Genomic DNA, 14,716 nt, shown 5'->3' with positions numbered 1-14,716 from the left:
ATCCCTAGAAACCCAGTGATGTTACCACTGCTAGAAATTAATAATTAAAGTGCTTATTTGATAAGGTTCAGAGATTATTGCCATATTTGATGTCAAAAACCTAAATTTGCATTGAAAATTTTCCTGTAATGGGGATACCCCAGACCCCCTAGATTATGCATGCTCTGCATGATGAGTGTGCTTCTCACAATGTGCTATAGTAGTTGCATTACCCAATTGTCACATTTTAGTTCCACTATATTATTGTATAGTAACTGTTGTCCATAACTTAGCACTACCCCACTAGAGAAATTCTAGATACACCCCTGTAATTATGTATAATTATAAAGAAGTGCAGTTAAAAATTTTGTGATGATAGCTGTCAGTAAGCCTATACAAGAGTTGTGAGCTTTATAAACAAGGAATGTAATTATATCATACTGTAGGTGTAGCAACCCGGGGGGGAAAGGGGCCCCTTAGGCCTTGCAATTTTCTGATTGTAAAAAGATTGAGATATACTCTAATAGAGCAGTCAATTATGTAATAAAGCAGTCACAGTATTCAGAGAAGCAGTGTAGCAAAATATGAAGTTGTAAATAAGGATTTTTATAAAATTTATCAGTGATACAAGTAAAATATATTTGGTGGAAAGCAGCCATTCTTAGCAGATATTATATCAACCATTTTTTTTTGTTCTTCAACACTGTTCCATACGGACCATACCAAACCGAGAATCTAGAGCCCACCTATCTAAAAATATCTTGCTACGCCTATGTATATGGTTAGAGAAATTTGGGAAACTGAGGGTTAAATTAGAGTAGATTATGACCTTTCCTGTCAGATGCATTTTTTACAGGTAAGGTTTATCAACAGTTTATAATAATTGCTTTATAGCTTAGCATTATTGCTGCATTATGCTAAATGCTTCAGTTACCTATTACATTCAATAAAATTGGCTGAAATGTTAACGCTGTTGCAAAAAAAATCCACTTTTAACTTATAGCTGTTTTTTCTCAACGTGAACATACAGCTAGGCTGAAGTTGCAATATTTACTCAACACGAATCGAACGCTGAAAATGTAGACCCGTTTGCTCGCTCGAGACTAGCCGAAACACGTCTCGGCTTTAATTAATCCGGGTCAATCCGGGTCACATCCCGGTCACATCCGGGTCAGTGGGTCATCCGGGTCAGCAGTAGTGACCCGGTTTCAACGTTGGTGTGGAATATGATAGTGTATTAGACCAGCAATCCATTTCTGGTAAAAACGTAAGTTTGATTTTGTGTGTGAGGAAGCCGGGTTATATGAAATCCGGTCATGCTAATTTAATATAAGTATTATGCTTTCTAAATAATTGACAGCTACTCAAAAATATACTCTTTTGTTGCAAAAAAACATTTACAAAACTTAGCCTAAAAGTTATATATAAAATAGCATCATTATATATATATATATAATAATAATAATAATTTCAATATTGCAGGTTACTGACTTAAATAGCCACATCGCTATAACTTCTTACATATTACCGTTCAGTTGTGCAATCACTCTATCCATATTAGGACGTCTCTTGATCTTTTGATCAGCACAAGCAGTAATGAGGGGTATCATATTACTCTCTGGTACTCTCCAGTTAACTCGTTGCAACATTGAAACATTAAACACACCTGTTGGTAGTCTCCGGGAACACATCTCATACAGCAACACTCCAAGGCTGAAAGTGTCCATAGCTGGAGTATGGGGACCTATGCTTGGATCAAGAGCTTCTGGAGCAGCATACACTGGATTTCCTGCATTCACTGTTTGACTTTCCCTCATAAAATTAAAAGAGCCAAAGTCAGACAACTTTGGAAGCCACTGATAATCTGGTAGTGGGTTGAGAAGAACATTAGCACTGCTAACATCTCGATGGAGTATGGGGGATGGGGTGGTCTTATGAAGGTAGTTTAGTCCAAATGCTATTCCAGCAGCAATAGGAATAATCTGGTCACTGGAGAGTTGACCATGCTCCAATACTTTTCTGAGACTGGTGTGCATCATTTCTGTAACAATAAGAGGAACTCCCTCATTTGTGGCTCCTATGAACTGCAAAAGGTTAGGATGACGACATCGTGCTGCCATTGTCATCTCTCTATCAAACACATGTAAATTGTAGTCAGAGATCAACTCATTATGAAGACATTTTACAGCCACTTTACAGCCACGGAAAGTTGCTTCTTTCACCCAACCATATGCTCCTCTCCCTAGCTCTTTCTCCTTTAGGTTTATTTCATTTCTGTTTACAAGCCATGTCTGTTGTTGTTGCAATGTATTTGAAAGCTGTTGTTGTAAATGTTGAATCTCTTGTCTCTGCTGCTGCAGCAGTTGTTGATTTTCTTGCTTTTCTTGTCTAAGATTCTGCAATTCTGCTTCTTGTCCATGTATTCGTTGCTGGAGATTCTGGTTATCTTCTAGTAGCTGTTGTTTTTGTGTAACAATGAGATTTTTTTCTTCCCTCAAACTTTGTAATTGTCTCTCTAATTCCTGCACACGTTGATCTAGCAGCTTCTGCAGAAAACAAGGCATGGTAACACACATGATATCAGCAGCATTTAGCAAGATTGAAATACTCAAATAAAGCAGTCTCATCTATGAGCAATCACATGTGTAAATGATAGCTAATCTTGTTCCACTATATTCTATTACTTGAGCCCTATTCATTTTAAGATCATAAATTTTAATTCCAAATTTTTTTTATTTTATAGTAACAACATACGTATTTATATAGCTACATTACCTTGTTTAAATACATTTTATCACCAGAATCAATCTTAAATTGCTAATTTTTAATCAGCAAAAATAGTGTTCCAATTGCAATATATACTACCTAACTAACTCCATCTTTAATGGTCAGTATTGGAACAACTATTTCAAAAAAAATCCTATAACGAGACAAAATAGACCTCAAAATATAAATGACTCCAATGTTATTCACTGTGGTCTGTTTTTGTTTCAGCTTAGGTAAAATTTTTGAACTATTAGTTTCATTCAAAAACATAGTTGAATTAGTATTTGTGCATAAATTGTGACCATACCTGCGATGGCTGCAAAAACAGGGCATGCGAGGACAAACTATACCCCATCACATAACAGGTCTTATCTCAGTGCTGGAATAAAATATTTGTATATTTGTATTATGTAACTTTAGTATAAAGTCAATTAAATGTTTAAGATATGATCTGTTATGGCTATAATAAGATATCTTACTCAAGGTATGGCTCTATTTCACTTATACTATATATTTTAGAGTAAATTATATGGTGCATGACCATAGCACAGTGGCATAAAAAGTTATGGGCAATGAAAGTTTGAAAAAGTACACAAATTTTAGGTGCCCACATGCCCTGTTTTTGCAGGCCTGTCGCAATTATGCTGTGACAGCAGTTAACGAGACTGCACTTTCATCACAAGTCCTCTCCTTAGTCTCTAGAATAAATAGGACACAGTTATCATGATGTAATAATACCACACGAGTCAAAATAAGTTTTGCTGAGTACTAATAAAGCAGTCAACTAAACTAAACTACTCTAATAGAACATACAGTTAGTAGTATGTGTGTAGTATTTTATGTAACTTCTACTGTTGTGACTAGTGTATCAGCATAATATCATTCATAGTAACTGGATCAGTTATCCTTACTAGCTAGAGCACACTCATATGTATACTGTAGCTATACACATAAACGCATCTATCCCATCATTGCATTTCTTTTATAAAAGCATAATTTCCCAAAATCTTTTTAAAAATAAATTCTCATAATCAAAAACAAAATTCACCTTTACATAATCCATGGCCAGTATTTTGATGTGGAGTACAATTATCGTTCTCTCATGCACATGTTCTCAAGCTTAGCTGCAGTAGTTATTTAATAGTTAAGTAAGTTAACTAGGATAGCCAATTACCAGTTAACTGTACTTCTAATCCAGAAGAGTTGTTTAATATTTATCTTACAGCCTTTTACTTTGAATCTTAACTGTTTTGATATTCTCTCCTTATTTTGTTACCGAATTTGCGAAAAGGGGTCTTCCAGACTTCCACACACATCCAATTCCGTAAACTTGGGAGACCACAACTTTTAGTGTTTAAATACCACATTACCCTGTACTTTTTACCACATATTCAACTATGTTAAGTTGGTGCACACTACTGACCAAATTTCCAAGTCAATATAATAATAGCTCTTTCTGATCTGATATTATAAATTGTCAAATTTGGTAACTGGATGTGTGTGAAGGCCTTTTCGCAAATCCGCTCACATTTATATGTCCTATATATACCTGTGAAAATCCTTTCTGCCAAACTTTTGGCTTCAAAATCAATCAGCTATACGAAGCACATATTCTTGACAAATACAGCACATAATTATGAGGTATACAGTATAGATATTAGATCCCTTGGGGATTATGCTGGTATAATTTTAGCACAATAGTCAGAAAAATGATGTTGTACTATGAGTCCTACAATGCTAAAATGAGAGCAGTCAGTAACTCTATAGCAATCAGAATAATGGCTAATATATTAGTGCCAAAATGAAAAAAAATTTGTCTATATCAATGGCAGATCCAGGATAGGGCATTTTGGGCAAAAATTCCCTCCCCCCTCCACCTTTTGGAGGAACTATACTTCTGATTAAAATACTAAACTTTATTTCAGGGCTAGATCTGTTAACTCATGAAAACAATAATTTTATGCACATTTTTAGTAACATTTTATTACAAATTCACCTGAAACCAAAGTCAAACTACAGGTAGCTATGAAATTGCCCCCAGCACCTTCCTGCGTGCTAAGCGCCTCTAAAATAATTATCATGTTGCTGTTGTTTAAGAGATTCATAGCCTTTTACACAGCATTTAAGACTCACAACCATCTGCAAAAAGCCAAAATGTCAAAAATCAACAGTGAGACACTACTAAGTGGTGATCATTAATTTTGCAGCTTCAAAAATTAATGCAGCAACTAACAAGAGAATCTGGCTTTCCCCAACCGCCTACAACTTAGTCTGTTTGTGCCCCTCCCCTTGCCAGCTCCTGGATCTGCTCCTGTATATTTAATACAAACAGTTGCTCACTTATTATCCTTTAAAGACAAGCTTTATAGCAAAAATTGTAAACTGAGGCAATAATATCAAGCATTATTATATGCACAGTAGTGATAGTATTATTGAGCACAGCTGCAAAGTATAATTGGCTGGTAGTGGTATCCAACACAAACCTTAGAGAAATACACTTCAACACATACAGATTCTGAGATTCAGACAACAAGCTAGCTAAGAAAGAACTTTATGATCTGAGTACATACACCCACGCATGAGTTGGACATGAACTAAGTTGTAGCTACAAAACATGGCTAGCTATAAATACTTAGCTACTATATAGCTCCAGCATCCCTTATAACTGGCGGATCCAACAATTATTTTCCTCAGGGTGATAGACAGAATTCTGGAGAAAAATGACCACATAAAGGAGACAGATTTCTGAGCAAAAGTGGTCATCTTATAAAGATCACCAAAGGTCAAATCTGTGATGGCACCACTTATACATTGAAACAGTTACATTATAGTATTACTAACAGCCGCGGTTTGAAGACTTCTTCAATCAACATTTTGATGCTAGTTCTGGTACATGATCATACCTATATAGAAGCAGTCAAGGGTAACATTTACTGGCTGTACTAACTTGTTGAATGATTATACTATTATTGATACAATAATGATCAACTTATACACTTTGACATGTATATGAATATGTAATATTAACTATATGGTCTGTTTAGTAGAAATGAAGAAAGAGGCAGAAGTTCTGCATCCCTACTATTATTGTGCAATGCTTATATTATTGAACTTAAGAAAGATTAAGAGAATGAATCACTCTATTAGAACAGTCACAGTATAATATATATATATATATAAATAGTTCATTAATTTTGCATTGTCTTGCAATTGTAGGTTTGAATGATATATATATATATAATATACACAAGTAAAAGGCCTTGGAACACAGGCTTGATATCGATGGTGAGTGTATGCTGGCTACAAATTCAATTGGCTCTGGCACAATCGTTAACAAGAAATATTAAATTTGTACACTCTACTGTGAATATTTCATTGTCAAAAATGGCCCCTCTCTGTTTGGCCTGGTCCGCTATAGCTAGCTATTGTTCATGGTCTGTTGTGGAGCCAGCATACAATAGATGATACCATCACAAAGTATACTATATTAATCAGGGAAGTTACTCAGAAGGGAACCATGGTAATAAAGTAGAGAGGAAGTACTGTTTAATGTATTATAGGGTGTGTTTCTGAAATGTACATGTGCAGTTGCATGTACACACTTAGGCCACTTATTGTTTAATTTATGTTTCAGATTCCCCTGCTGTCTGCATTGTTAAGTCTCATGTCATTATTATAATATTATGAAAGTAATTAATAGTTTTCATCATAATTAATTTTATCATCTCCTGCTAACTCCTGCTCAATGTTTAGTGATTGTTTGAAAGTAATTAAAATGCTAACTTGCTTGCATAGCTAGGCATAAAGAAAGGTATGCTGAAGATCCATCTTGAAGTCAGTTTTAACCCTTTCACCAAAAGAGATACTTTGTATAAATACTGAGCATTTAACTGATTTTAATAAAAGTTATGACTTTGTTTTTTGGATATTCCAATGATTTTATGTCCACCTGTAATCCGTAATCAATTAAAATTTCATCATTTAATAACTTTGCACCTCACGAAAGACACAATAATATACACATCAGTATTAGCAAGAGTACATAATATATTGTATTATTGAACTTAAGAAAGATTAAGAGAATGAATCACTCTATTAGAACAGTCACAGTATAATCTATATATATATATATCTAATCAAAAACAGCCAAGCTGTAAAAAAAAGGTGCGGCCCCCATAATGGCCATGGTGAAAAAAGATGTGAAATCCAAGGTGGCGGCCAAGAAATGGCTGTGATGGTAGGTTAATGGTTACATTTTAATAACGACAATTCAGGTGAATTTTGTGCCAATTGGTCACCATGGCCTTTATGGGGGCCGCACCTTTTTTTTACAGCTTGGCTGTTTTTGATTAGATATCACTTCTTTTTGTATTTGTATACTGCAAAGCCGGCCTATGGCTGGCTTTGGGGCTTTTTTAATCCATGTGTTTTTTTCTTTACTACAGGAAGAAGAAAAGAACTTAAAGAAGACTTTTAGTACTTCAATTATTTTTGATTTCATTAGTAATTGTACAAATTATATACATATATTTATTAAATGCCCATTACTCCCCACAGGATATTTTTTTGCAGCTGATCTCTCTACTGGGTGACTTGAAATGTAGCTGAACTATACACAGGATGGTTTCTTTGTAGCTGAACTCTCTACAAGGTAACCTCTTCTAGCTGGTCTCTCTACAGGGTATTTTGTTTCTAGCTGAACTCTCTACAGGTGATTTGTTTGCAGCTAAACTCTCTACATGGTAAGCCGAACTCTCTACATGATGGTTTCTTTGTAGCTGAACTCTCTATAAGGTGACTTCGTCTAGCTGAACTCTCTACAGAGTGATTTTTTGTAGCTGAACTCTCTGTAGGGTGATTTGTTTGCAGCTGAACTCTTTACATGATGGTTTCTTTGTAGCTGAACTCTCTACAAGGTGACTTCGTCCAGCTGATCTCTCTACGGGGTGATTTGTTTCTAGCTGAACTTTCTACAGGTGATTTGTTTGCAGCTAAACTCTCTACTAGGTGGTTTCTTTGTAGCTGAACTCTCTACATGATGGTTTCTTTGTAGCTGAACTCTCTACAAGGTAACTTCTTCTCTACAGGGTGATTTGTTGTAGTTGAATTCTCTACAAGGTAGTTTGTATGAGGCTGAACTCTCTACATGGCGGTTTCTTTGTAGCTGAACTCTGTACAGAGTGATTTGTTTGCAGCTGAACTCTCTACATGATGGTTTCTTTGTAACTGAACACTCTACAAGGTGACTTCTTCTAGCTGATCTTTCTACAGGGTGAATTGTTGTAGCTGAACTATCTACAAGGTAACTTCTTCTAGCTGATCTCTATACAGGGTAATTTGTTTGTAGTTGAATTCGGTACAGGTAGTTTCTTTGTAGCTGAACTCTGTACATGATGGTTTCTTTGTAGCTGAACTCTTTACAAGGTGACTTCTTCTAGCTGAACTCTCTACGGGGTAATTTCTTTGTAGCTGAACTCTCTATATGATGGTTTCTTTGTAACTGAACTCTCTACAAGGTAATTTCTTCTAGCTGATCTTTCTACTGGGTGATTTGTTTGCAGCTGAACTCTCTACATGGTGGTTTCTTTGTTGCTGATCTCTCTACAGGGTGATTTGTGTGTAACTGAACTCTGTACAAGTGCGTTTTTGTGGGTGATCTCACTGCAGGTTGATTTGTTTGTAGCTGAACTCACTAAAGGGTGATTTTGCTTGTATATAGCTGAACTCCTTGCATTGTATCTAGTTTCTAGCTGATCTCTCTACAGGGTGATTTGTTTGTAGCTGATCTCTCTACAAGTTGATTTGCATGTAGCTGATCTCTCTGCAGGTTGATTAATTTGCAGCCGATCTCTCTACAAGGTAATTTGTTTGTAGCTGAACTGTCTGTAAAGTGATTTATTTGTAGCTTATCTCTCTGCAGGTTGATTTGTTTTAGCTGAACTCTCTACAGGGTGATTTACTTGTAGCTGAACTCCTTACATTGTGTCTGGTTTCTAGCTGATCTTTCTACAGGGTGATTTGTTAGTAGCTGATCTCTCTACAAGTTGATTTGTGTGTAGCTGATCTTTCTACTGGTTGATTTGTTTGTAGCCGATCTCTCTACAGGGTAATTTGTTTGTAGCTGAACTCTGTACAAGGTGCTTTTTTGTAGGTGATTTCACTGCAGGTTGATTTGTTTGTAGCTGAACTCACTAAAGGGTGATGTGCTTGTAGCTGAACTCCTTACATTGTGTCTAGTTTCTAGCTGATCTCTCTACAGGGTGATTTGTTTGTAGCTGAACTCTCTATAAGGTGATTTGTTTGCAGCTGAACTCTCTACATGGTGGTTTCTTTGTTGCTGAACTCTCTACAGGGTGTTTTGCTTGTAGCTACTCTCTACAGGGTGATTTGTTTCTAGCTTATCTCTCTACAGGTTGATTTGTGTGTAACTGATCTCTCTACAAGCTGATTTGTTTGTAACTGATCTCTCTACAAGCTGATTTGTTTGTAGCTGAATTCTCTGCAAAGTGTTTTGTTTGTAGCTGACCTCTCTTCAGGGTGATTTGTTTCTAGCTGATCTCTCTACAGGGTGATTTTTTTGTAGCTGACCTCTCTTCAGGGTGATTTGTTTCTAGCTGATATCTCTACAGGGTGATTTTTTGTAGCTGACCTCTCGTCAGGGTGATTTGTTTCTAGCTGATCGCTCTACAGGTTGGTTTGTTTGTAGCTGAACTCTCTACACGGTGATTTGCTTGTAGCTGAACTCCTTACATTGTGTCTAGTTTCTAGCTGATCTCTCTACAGGGTGATTTGTTTGTAGCTGATCTCTCTACAAGTTGAATTGTGTGTAGCTAATCTCTCTGCAGGTTGATTTGTTTGTAGCTGATCTCTCTACAAGGTAATTTATTTGTAGCTGAACTGTCTAAAAGGTGATTTGTTTGTAGCTGATCTCTCTGCAGGTTGATTTGTTTTAGCTGAACTCTCTACAGGGTGATTTATTTGTGGCTGAACTCCTTACATTGTGTGTAGTTTCTAGTTGATCTCTCTACAGGGTGATTTGTGTGTAGCTGATCTCTCTGTAGGTTGATTTGTTTGTAGCCGATCTATCTACAGGTAATCTGTTTGTAGCTGAACTCTCTATATGGTGATTTGTTTGTAGCTGATCTCTCTGCACGTTGATTTGTTTTAGCTGAACTCTCTACAGGTTGATTGCTTGTAGCTGAACTCCTTACATTGTGTCTAGTTTCTAGCTGATGTCTCTACAGGGTGATTTTTTTGTAGCTGAACTCTCTTCAGGGTGATTTGTTTCTAGCTGATCTCTCTACAGGTAGATTTGTGTTGATTTGTTCATTGCCGATCGCTCTAAAGGTTGATTTGTTGCAGCTGAACACCCTGCAAAGTGTTTTGTTTGTAGCTGATCACTCTAAAGGGTAATTTGTTTGTAGCTGAACTCTCTCCACAGTGACTTGTGTGTAGCTGAATTCTGTGTAACTGAATTCTCTAGAGAGTGACTTAATTGTAGCTGAATTCTCTACACAGTGCATGACTTGTTTATAGCTGAACTTTCTTCAGTGTGACTTGTAATGTTCTGAATCTCTATAGTGATATATTTGCTTAACTCTCCACATGGTGACTGTCTTCTTGCTGAACTGTCTATAAGATTAACTGTTTGCAGCTGAACTCCCTACAGAATAACTTGTGATGTAATAAAATTCTATAATGGAGTAAATAAATTAGCCGAATGCTCTATTAGGGTGACTGTTCTATTAGAGTATCTCGATCTCGCATTTGCTACACGGAGTTGGCTTTCGAATCATAACTCAGTGGTTTGTAATCCGATTCTTCTGTACTACTGCAAGAACTTTCTATGAAGATTATTCCAGATATACACCGATTTTCAGCGCATTGCTCTAAGCGGTTTGCCTAGTAGGCGTGAAAACTAATACTTTTTTATTCATAAAAATCGATCGCGTAATTGTGACACAGGTTGGGTTTTGTGTCATATCTCCGTGGTCTTTATCTCGATTTCTTTCAAACCACCAAAAGGCACTCCTACGATGGTTACTCCATCTACATAGCAATTTTCAAATCATTCCATGAAGCGGTTTACCCTGTAGGCGTGACAACAAATCGATCTTGTTTTACGCGAATAATCGGTCATAACTCCTGAACCATTCATCGGATTTGTACCAAATTTGATGCTATGATTCGCCTTTGGACTCCCTTTCTGTGTGCCAAATTTCAAGGCGATCGGAGTACGCGTTTGCTTGTTATAGCAATTTTTGCAAGTGTGCGAAAAGACGAAGAAGAAGAAAAAAACGAAGAAAAAAAAACGAAACTTTGGCAGCTCGTATCTCGGAAATGGCTGGAGCGATTTCCTTCAAATTTGGAATGTAGACTCCCTTGGCTGGCGGGCAACTGTGTAGCAAATTTGGTTCCAATCAGATAAGTGATCACCGAGATACAAAGGTGTGAAAATGACGTTTTCGTTCTTCCTGTCAATATACTCACGGTGTGGCGCGCCGGCTTCTTGGGCCGCACGACACACTATCGTGTGTCTTGATATATATATATATATATATATATATATATATATATATATATATATATATATATATATATATATAGTTCATTTGCATTGTCTTGCAATTGTAGGATTGAATGATATATATATAATATACACAATTCAAGTAAAAGGCCTTGGAACACAGGCTTGATGGTGAGTGTATATAAATTATTATGTACTCTTGGTATTAGGGATGCGGTAATTATGCTGGAATGATTTTCAACATAATGCCAGAAAGCATTTTTGAAAGAATTGAGAGCTGATGAGTTTTGGTTAGAGCCTGGAGGCGTTTCTTGTTGCCAGCAGTGCAAAGAATTTGCAGGCCATGAAAAATAGATCAGCTGTCTTCATATATACATTGGGTATGGGACCTTGACTCTGAATGGGCAATTCATGCTCATCATAATATTATTTTGATGGCTAAAATGATAGACTCAGCATAGTCATGGGGATCATTGATGAAGATGATGGTGGTAACACTGGCATGCTGCAGCTGCGCCAGAATCACAGACCCTATTTTGTTGGTGTAGTCACCCCAAGTGTATGGAGACCCATCATTCTTGACCTGTAGGTGATGCCAGGTGCTACATCATGCCCACTAATGCTGTGTAGGAATTGACATCAAGGGTCTGTAATGCTAATTATAACGTCTGCAGAAGTTTGCTCTTTTGAGTGTTTCTGAAAGAACCATTGGGATTAAACAGTGTTATGTATTCTTCAGATATAAGATGTTTCATGAGCTCAGTAGACCACTGACATCAACACGGATGCTAGTGTCCTGCTATCCATTTCTCCTTGTTTTATTCTAAGTGTCTTTTCAGAGACTTTTCTTGATGGAATTCCTGCAAAGGTGAGATGTGAATTATATTTTATGGATTTTTTTAGAACAAATGTGCTCATCCATAAAGAAAATTTATCAGCTCGGTCTCCCCATCTTGCCTGACCTTCTTGAAGTATCAAATGAGCTCAGGCATAGCTGGAATAGCTAATTGTAAGGTTCTTAGAGCAGGTGACACTGGATCAAATGGAAAGCAATGTTGAAGCATGATGTTAGATCTTGTACAGCTTGCCCATCTCTGCACATTCAAGCTAGAGTATATTCTCGTACTTTTGAGAGAGTTGCTTTCTATTCACCTGAGCAGCTTGAATTCGACCAATGTTGTTGACAATTTTTGGTATCAGCCATTTATTGCTTTTCATTGCAAAGAATTGACAGTCAGCTAGTTTTAGTCAGCTAACTCTGTCAAGGGGGTTGTGCACTGTCAAGAAAAGTACTACTGACTGTGGAGCTGAAAGAACAAGGCTTAATCACTGTAAACAGCTAGCTAGTTATTTGTTCCAGTAGCTACCAAACTTAAACTTCTTTAATTTGTTATAGGAATATCCAATCACAAAAATAACATCAGAAATGGATTCCTATACCCCAAATTAGTCTAAAAAGAACCTTTATTAGAATTTTTTATCATTGTTTTATTTTTGCGCATGCTAGCTAGTAGCCATTTTAGACTTTTGGCTCTACTGAACTTTCCCCAGACTTTAAAAAGTGGTGTGGGAGCTCATTTTGTTTAAAATATGCTAAAGTACCATATTAAACTATCAAACTTTGTTAGCCAGAGGTTGGTCACGAAATCACAATTTTTGACCTTACTATACGAGGTCATGAAGTATATACCTTAGCTATGTTTTGAGACCAATAACAGTGTTTACAACTACAGCTGCTATAGTGTATTATTATAAAGCACTATGCAAAACTTATTAATGTATGCATTTAATAGGTACATAGTTAATGCATGTATGTATTAATCACTGGCATGGCATGTTTAATGGAGAATTTTTTTTCTAGCAATGTTCATATGCACTGATTAATATCTGCAAGAACATGTTCATGCAAAATGCATGAAATTTTTAGATATCATGTATTGAATCAAAGTGTTCAAACACTGTAACTTCACAGGATAAAGCTATAACCAGAGTTTCTTACTTTTTAAGCAGCATAATGCAAGCATAATAGGAACATGAATAGCATAATAGGTGAAAATTATGGGAAATTCCTGAAAGCAACTACAATTTGGGCAAACTTTTGAGCATATTTGACTCAGGTCTAGTTGCATCATAATAGCTAATTCTGAGATTGTGCTCAGAAATTTGAACACTTATAACAATAAAGTTTATGCCACTAATAATGCCAGCATTTCATGCACATGTTTATCATCATTCATCAAGTTGTGATCATGCATCTGATTAGTGAAGCTAGAATCCAGCCAGTTAAGAGGAAAGAGATAGATACAAAAACAAAAATGGTGACTATTATACTGTGACAAATTGGATGTTCAGTTGCACTGTTTGAGATTGAGTTGGAAGATGACATTAGAAGCTTTACCTACGTAAATCACAGAATTAATATAATTATTAATTTATCATTGCCTCTTAAATTGATCATTCTTTTCTCAATGCCATGCCACCTTGAATAAATTTATGTCTTGCTTCAAAAAACAACAAACAAATTGGATAGTTTTATTAACATGTCAGGCTTTTTGATCTGAACTGAAGATGATAAGAAACTCTCTGTTTTGTCAATACCAAAAATGTTAATGCCCTCAACAATATTAATTTTATCAAAATGGGACAGCTATGCAGGACCAGTTTTGAATTACTAAGTACATACATGTAGAAATTTTCCCAGCCTACAAGTATATGTTAGAAATATCATTTTCATAAAGGTGACTGAATTTGACAAACAAAGTAGGCTTCCACACATGTCCACTTTTATGACTAAAGCACCATAACTCAATGTAGGAAGAAACAATAGAAGTGTGCTTACTGATCGTGAGTAGTCAAGTTAAGTTGGAAAATCAGAAAATTGGATGTGTGTGGACTGTGGAAGCCTTGTTTTGTCATCAAAATTCAGTCAATTAATTTTAAAGATGATGTGATGATGTTTATACAAGACGTCACTGCTTTTATGTTCCTATTCTTTCACACTATCCTTTACATGACAACAACTTCCCATCATAACATAATCATCATACAATATTCTTTTCTTTTCCAATTTTATTAGCTTGTAGCAGAATGTTAATAAAATACTATTAATAAGCTTGGTGGAAAGTCAGACGTGAAAAGACTGCAAAGAGTATACAGTTTCAAGCCTAGTTATTGCAGTGACAAATTAAATTCAATGCCTTTCATAGCAACAAGACAGTGCAAGCATGGATATAGTCTGTACATTTAGTATACAGTTCAGTTGACTACTAGTCACATACTGCATTGTAATATTGCACACATAGTTATGACAGTGCAAGTGCAATTATTTGACTGATTTATTATGTTCCTCACACTAATCAAAATGTCATTGGATTGGAGATGCCCATCCTGACCAATGGCTCACTTGATCTTGAATGGTGATCAAGGTAATTAGTTTACAGATTC

The 14,716-nt window shown here is 36.1% G+C and overlaps 1 protein-coding gene and 1 long non-coding RNA gene across 2 annotated transcripts in view; both read right to left on the bottom strand.

Moving 5' to 3' along the window:
* The window catches only part of LOC136258854 (uncharacterized), a 107,136-nt gene that overhangs the window by 43,923 nt on the left and 48,497 nt on the right, over positions 1-14,716 (bottom strand). The window lies entirely within an intron of this gene.
* LOC136258521 (probable serine/threonine-protein kinase DDB_G0271682) lies at positions 1,463-2,553 on the bottom strand. Its single transcript, XM_066051837.1, has one exon. The coding sequence runs from the start codon at positions 2,541-2,543 to the stop codon at positions 1,497-1,499; it is 1,047 nt and encodes a 348-aa protein (XP_065907909.1). The 5' UTR covers positions 2,544-2,553; the 3' UTR covers positions 1,463-1,496.

The sequence above is a fragment of the Dysidea avara genome, chromosome 6, assembly GCF_963678975.1.
Source record: "Dysidea avara chromosome 6, odDysAvar1.4, whole genome shotgun sequence".
Taxonomy (NCBI): Eukaryota; Metazoa; Porifera; class Demospongiae; order Dictyoceratida; family Dysideidae; genus Dysidea; species Dysidea avara.
This window is presented reverse-complemented; position numbering and strand designations above follow the sequence as displayed.

Coding starts and splice junctions, on each gene's coding strand:
- LOC136258521 (XM_066051837.1), bottom strand. CDS start 2,543: ATGCCTTGTTTTCTGCAGAAGCTGCTAGATCAACGTGTGCAGGAATTA.